A 7,236-nucleotide genomic window follows, 5' to 3' on the forward strand; every position below is an offset into this window, starting at 1 on the left:
TGATCTCAATACAGAAAGAATAGAATTTCTAATATCGCATGTGCAAAATATATTAAACTCAAACAAAATTAGAAATCAAGGTAACGTTAAAACCAAAGTATGAAGTAGACTAAGCTACTTGTACGTTCACTATTTTAATTTAAATTCCATAATGACAAGAAAATTTTAAACATGACACATTCGCAGCTACTATAAAATTTATATGCATGATAGAGATTTGCTCCTTTATAAATAATTAATAAGGTCAGTTAAAACCAGTTAAACTGTAAGAAATGATTATTTAAATGGTTTTTCAGCGAAAATTTTAATAAAGCATATTAGATATTACTGGGGATGCTAGTTATTTCCGCATTTTGGCTTTATATTTATAATACATCTCAGATACTGCTTGTCGAGCATTCGTGGGCAAGGAATTTAATACACGTTGCATTTCTTCTCTTGTGAGATCGCTAGGATTATTTTTCATTCGAGTCATCAAGTCATTTAGTGAGTGAGACGAAGATGACGTCTTTGCTTGAGCTAACTCAGTTTTAGTATTTTCTCCCGATCGATTAGGATCCATAGCTGATTCAGTTAGGGATAAACTACGATTAGTCGTTATGGATATTTGATCTGCTTGTACAGGTTCGCTAATTTGGGTTTCGTCAACCGTGGTATTTGGTGTATCAAACGGTGGAGTAGTTGACAAGCGTTCACCACTACTTATGTCGTTCAAAGCGGAACCCTTTCCACCGAATGAATGAAAATCTATCTGCAGAGAACTTCTTAAATTTTCGGAATCCTGTTGATCACTCGCTGGTGTATTAGATTGTAAATATCTTCCATCGATAGCAACTAGGCTTGATACTTTACTCTTTTGTCTTATTGCATTACTTGAAAGCTCTCTTTTTCTAAGTTTCTCTGTATGCAGATAATGATATGAAAATGGCCCCAATTTATTATCCGCCACGTGTATGCGATCTTGATCTAAATAAGAGACAGTTCTGTAACGATCGCCATAGTATGGCTTATTCTGAACTGTTAAAATATGAAATAAATAAGTATTCCTTACTGTAAGCTGATAAAAATTTCAAATAAGAACATAGCAAACTACAGGGAAGAGTTGCATAATTATATCTTAAATATGGCAAGCAAGAACTCCAGACAAAACGGTGACATCTTACTCGCAAGCAATCTCCTTGTATCGCTAGACACAGCCTAGAATTCATATATATATATATATAGTAGATATTAATTTCAAATCAGCACTTTATGTTTAAATGTACGATTATATATTAAAGCGTCTCAACCACAATATCATTATTTTATTTCGATACTGCCTAATTATAATGTATATTAGCAAGATCAAGTATTACAACTAGATGATACGAACCTTTTGTAATTGTACTCTTAAGTCATTACTAAGAGTTTTGTAGCTCGCTGACAAATCACGAAAGTATAATACGATCAGCCTGTAAAGTATTATATAAATTTTATATAAATTGAAAATAACCGCAAATGTCAAACTAAATACAATTGACTGTCATCATAATGGTGCAAAGGCCCAATCATAATCCAAAATAAAATTATACAATGAAATATCCTGACAAATTCATCAGAGCGTTTTATCATACGCACACGAGTAAGATTATAAGTGGAATAATAACGAAAGTTTGCGTTATATATTCGAAGAAAGTGCGAACGCCTTCTGGGCTTCTTCTTACAAAATCATCAATAATTTGATATAAAGTCATTCCAACGAAGCTCCTTTTATGAAATGAAATAAAAAAATCCATTGTTTTTAATTAAGAGCTGCTAGAAAATTTATATCGTTATTTTAATTTAAAATTTAATTAAAGTAAGCCGATATACTTCGAAAAGAAAATTCTATAACAAGTATCTGGCAGCAATTTACTATAACCGCTAGTGATTACATTTTCTCACCTGTATGGTCCACAATCTGGAGATACAACGATGCTAGTACACAAATAAGGCAAAATTAGTGTTTTGAAGTATTTCAATATACAGAATTCAAAAATCGAAACTAAGTTGGCTTTGGCGTAATATTTTTTTAGGATAAGAAAATCACAACTTTCATTAGTATTAATTAAAACGGAAGAGCAAGATCGGTTGTACGTGAAAAACTCTACTAATAATTATTAATTAATAGACGTACTTGGTTATTGAGAAACCAGCTATAAATGTGGTGATGAACAACATTACCAAGCAAATTTGAAAATAAGTTCCTATAGTGCTGACTGCTGTAAATGCCGACCTTGGCGCTATGTTAACAGTCTTTACTGACCATCCACGAACGTAGAATATTATTCCACACTTTACCATAGCGAGTGCTGGAAGTGCAGGAGCAAAAAAAACGCCTAACCTTCATAAATTAAAGATAAACTCTTTTATTCGTAATTTTAGTAAAGAATTATGATGATTGTATTCTTGATAATTTATTGAGTAAACTGGTTACCAAGCTAAGCCTTGACTATAAATCAACTGCAGCACGCTCTTAGCAAGTTCAAATTCTGGGTAAGGAGGGGGCTAAAAACAAATACAGGATACAGTCATGCAGCTCCAGCAGCATAAATGGAAACAGTGCATTTTAAAATTTATTGTTATAATTTTGACTAAAATTCGGCTAGCGCACGTAAAATATTAGAGCATTTTAAAGCAATCTATAACAGCTAAGTCCTTCAGCCGTATATTGAGTAATTTAAGCTATAGCAAACTCTGAGTTAATTCAAAATGACGTATTGTCTACATAAACTGGAATTACTGTTTAGATATTCACATTTTCGATTGTACCATCACGCAAGCCAGGAAAACTGCGTACGAATGCGGCTCTTAATATTTCGAAAAAAATTCCAACAAAAACGGCATAAAGATCAATCACGGAAACTTTCATCAACTCTTGGCCTACTGATGTTTCCCAGCAACTAACATTCGACGATCCGATAGTTACATTGCCACAAAATAATGGATTTTGGGCAGTTCCTGCCTGCAATCATGAAATATATGTTACAGTTATTCCTAAGACTATGCATAAGGGCAGAAATAATGCTAATTTCTTCCTGAATCATTTTAGTATTCCTTTAAAAACATTTCGTAAAAGCGATTTTATGTGCAGAGTAACTATAAGGGCTCGTAATTCATAGCGTTTACTCAGTATAAGTAGTAGATTGCTTACCACCGGCGTAAGTCCAAATAATGTAAACATTAGCACGCTCATGTTCAACAGGTACATTACCATAACTCTATTATATGTAGCAGATTATAAGGTTTATAAACATTCTAGAATTACATCACTATTGCAAACAAATTTTCTTATATCTGTATATTACACTGTTTTCAATAATTGATGAAATGTTTTAAATTTGTTACAACTTGTTAGTACTGTTTCAAAGACCTTTTGAAAGCTAGATTTAGTGAGGCATTAAACAGAAATATATGTAAACTTACCTAAATAACTTAAGTTTAAGTTGTGTTCCAACCTTATAATTCTCAATTTTGGCAAATAAATCAAATAAAAATGGGGCAACTATATTTGATCCGGCAATTACTAGTGATACCTATAAAATCATAGTAAAACTGCAATAAATAAGCAATAGCATTCGATGCAGTCATCTTCTAAATCATGTTGCAGGATCATTTCGATTACCATATAGCGGATAATAATATTGTTTGTATTTTTAAGGTAGCATTCATACGCCCTAAGAGTAAGCAGAATGGCAGCACCACAAGCAATCCAAGTCAATAACACCAAAAAATTAGATATGATACCCATGATGATATGAATAATACTGAAAGAAATTAATATTCCATTAAAATAATACATCTGACGAAATGAAAGTACGTATTTTAAATATTTCTATCTAAGTGCAGAAAAATTAAATTTATTAAATGTGCAGCGTAGTAATAATTGTAATTACAGAGGCCTGGAAGGTTTGTCACGTTCTGTTACATCTCCAATATATTCCTAGTAAAGAAATGCACAAATGGCGATAGAAATCAAATGCTTGCTGACTTTATTATAGTTTAAATCTAGATACCAATCAGCTTCCGAAACGTTATTAATCCTCAGTTTACGCGCTAGGATATACCAATTTACGAATCGAGTATCATAAATTATAATTATTGGCGATTCCGTTAATACAATAAGGTAGAAATACGAGATGCAAGAGGCTATAGAGCTCGTTAATACTCTGCTAATTCATACCCTGAATTGAGTTTTGATAGATTGCTTCTTCTCTGATGCTGAATTGGCAGAAGTAATCAAATAGTCCCAACGTGTAAATAATTGCCAAGAAAATAGATAATTGGTCCTGGAAGATATGGTTTTCCTATTCGTTTTCTGACGGTGTCGACTAATTCTGTTGAATGTGTATTTATGTTAGTCCTAATAAGTAAAAGTTTAACAAAGTACCAAGCTTACAGATCACGTGCAACTACTGTACCTGTTCAGAATATATACATAACTTATCAAAAGAATGCCAATTTGTGCTATGAAATATGCTATGCGCATATCATAAACGTTTATGCTGTTCTTTGTACCTATAGGTATAACACTATAAGCCCCGTAAAATAGGAAAGAATAGGTAACCGGCCCCTAAATTCGATTCAGGTAAAGTGTATTAGTCGGATGACGATGCATTTATATAACAGATATAAAATACCCTTTGCATAAAAATTGATTTCAAAAATTGATAAAAATACCATAGAGATCTACCAACCTGAAAATTGATTACATTTTCAATCGTATCAGCTTGCAGGGCACTATATGACGTTGACGGTTGAGTCCATTTGTATAAAATTAACTAGTGTAGATTCAAAAGACATTTACAAATATATCTTATACAGTTCAAAAGAATAGAAAGTAACTAAAGAAAACATTTTAGCAACAATTTAAATTTATTGTGAATTATTATATGAAAGTGTTGTTTATTAATAAAAACTTCAAATTAACATATGAAATATTATTGAGGCTGCTACCTGAGGAATCAATATGAATCCAATATATATCAACGACAGAATTAGGTTAAGCAGAAACAAAGATCGTAAAAATGTGAAAAATGACGACACAATGGATCCAAAGTGACCTGGAATATACAGAACGGCAGTCAAAATCATGTTGTAAATTTAAGCGCAAGAACAGAAATACAATGTTCTACTGTATATAGAAAAAGCAATCCCTACTAAGTCGCTTAAGTATCATAAAAGGAGCATTATAGTTGAAAGCTATCTACGCGTAAATTATGACGTGCAATATAGCAATAGCAGTACCTTCAATTAATTTGATTCGATTTTCCCAGACAACAAAATAATTGAAAAAGCTTTTAATGCTACGGTAAAATTTTATCGTTCCCTAAGCAATATCAATAATTATGCAAAATATTACATCATTAGAGCTATCATTAAAAGTTATAGGTGAGTAGAATAGCCTCTATGGTTACATTTGGTTGCAATGTGAGCATATTGAATAATCAAATAAAATTGATGCACAAGATATTTTTGTGGCAGCTTAAACATTATTTTTACGGTAGTATAATCTGTTGGTTACTATTCTACTGCTCACAAATCTATAATTTAGTAGAAATAGTTTTAATATACTCATTAAATTATAATAATTATAATAGATTTATAGTACGAACCGTAGTTCTAGAGATCTTGGATCCATGAATGTCGATTACATCACTTGAAACTGCATTCATGAATTCAATATGTTTACTATTATTTATCAGTAATGACATGATAACAGAGATCAGAAAAGTGTTTTAACCGTGGAAAAATAAAACTTTGATCATATTAGTGGTATATACGTAGGCAATACTCGAGCTAAGAAAGTCATAAGATCACACTAATATACAATACCACAAAATCTATTTATCTTACTTCAAAATTTCCATCTTTCTGTCAATTGGCCAAGGTAAGCCTCTAATTTGACTAATAATTTTGTGCTGTATTTCCAATTTTTTAGTAAAAAGCTTTTCACTTTGCCCATCAGAATATTCAAATAATTCCCAACGATTTATGAAGAGGTCGTCAACTCTAATTGAGAACACAAACCGCAAGTCAATAACAAAAGCACACAATTTTACAGTTAGTATTGAAGCAGCAAGAGAGTCGATTATGTCATGGAAGTCAGTAGTGCCTTTGGAATACAGTCATATTAAGATTAATTAAGTCTGGTAAACAATTGAATACTTATATTTTTTAATCATCTCTTCGTATTAATAAGAAGAAAACTTGGCTTACCGACACCTCTCTTCTTCACTTGTTGCGGACAAGTAACTTTTCCTGAAGTAATCTAAATCAAACTCTTCCAAGTAGTTCAATAATTCCGATTCGTCTCTTCCAATAGTAATTTCATGCATCGTAGCCATTTCTGTAGTAATTAAATTAAAATTCAACTTGTTGTTAGTAAAATAAAGCAACGATGAACATGCTGAGTGCGTAATGTATCATGAAGATAGAGCATTTTATAATTGAATTTGAATTATGGTATAGTCTGTGTCAAAAATTGATATTTATGGTGAAAAGTGATGAGCCAACAGCCTGGTCTGTTTTCCTGTAGCTGCTGTTCAATTGATACTAATAATCTTCCAGGGTTAAAAGTTGTAATAATTCCTTATTTCACCGTGCTATAGCGACTGCAAGTGATGTAGATTTTTTGTGGCTAAGTCTTGGTCCGCCCATACATTCGGTTATCCATTTACGTTGCATAAAAAGTTATTAGTAATCTCTTATGCAAAACAGCATATAAAAAATATACCCATTTCTAATAACGCTAATGCGTTATCAGCCCAAGTATCGCGAAGTGAAGTAATATTATTACATCTCGTAATTATTAAATACTCGTGCAATCCTGGTTACAATCGTTGGTAACTTATTTTGTGTTGTAGATGTGATAAATAAATATTAATTAGTGTTAAACCGGGTTTAACGTGACATTGAAGATCACTGCCAATTTTATGCCCACCACTAACAAAAACTTTCGCATCATTCGTGAATGTCGATTAAAGCAAATTATTTAATGTAATTTCGCGATATTGAATACTTTTTTGTTAATAATCTTGCGGTATAGCTAATTATCCAACTTTATATGGCTCTATTCGTGGGATATTGCGGCTAAAAGTAACAACACGAGTATCGCATTAAGTCGTTCAAAATTTCGCTCGTACTATGGTTTGCTCTCAACACATATCGTAGCAAGCAAATTTTTTCTCAGTACCGGATTTACTCAGCCGCTGTGAA

General features: G+C 32.1%; 2 protein-coding genes across 2 annotated transcripts; both read right to left on the bottom strand.

Annotated features, from left to right (window-relative positions):
* Nucleotides 1-340: 340 nt before the first annotated feature.
* TRIADDRAFT_53161 (uncharacterized protein) lies at nucleotides 341-3,769 on the bottom strand (the record flags this gene model as incomplete). The annotated part of the gene is made up of 10 exons (XM_002109818.1): nucleotides 341-1,017; nucleotides 1,164-1,197; nucleotides 1,373-1,451; nucleotides 1,924-1,956; nucleotides 2,255-2,362; nucleotides 2,456-2,526; nucleotides 2,927-2,983; nucleotides 3,173-3,239; nucleotides 3,445-3,554; nucleotides 3,644-3,769. The coding sequence occupies 10 exons, from the start codon at nucleotides 3,767-3,769 to the stop codon at nucleotides 341-343; spliced, it is 1,362 nt and encodes a 453-aa protein (XP_002109854.1).
* A 141-nt stretch (nucleotides 3,770-3,910) lies between these two features.
* Nucleotides 3,911-6,365, bottom strand: TRIADDRAFT_53162 (uncharacterized protein; the record flags this gene model as incomplete). Its single annotated transcript, XM_002109819.1, has 5 exons — nucleotides 3,911-3,961; nucleotides 4,716-4,799; nucleotides 5,634-5,709; nucleotides 5,875-6,030; nucleotides 6,238-6,365. The coding sequence occupies 5 exons, from the start codon at nucleotides 6,363-6,365 to the stop codon at nucleotides 3,911-3,913; spliced, it is 495 nt and encodes a 164-aa protein (XP_002109855.1).
* Between the last annotated feature and the right edge of the window lie 871 nt (nucleotides 6,366-7,236).

Source organism: Trichoplax adhaerens, genomic scaffold, assembly GCF_000150275.1.
Source record: "Trichoplax adhaerens TRIADscaffold_2 genomic scaffold, whole genome shotgun sequence".
Classification (NCBI taxonomy): domain Eukaryota; kingdom Metazoa; phylum Placozoa; class Uniplacotomia; order Trichoplacea; family Trichoplacidae; genus Trichoplax; species Trichoplax adhaerens.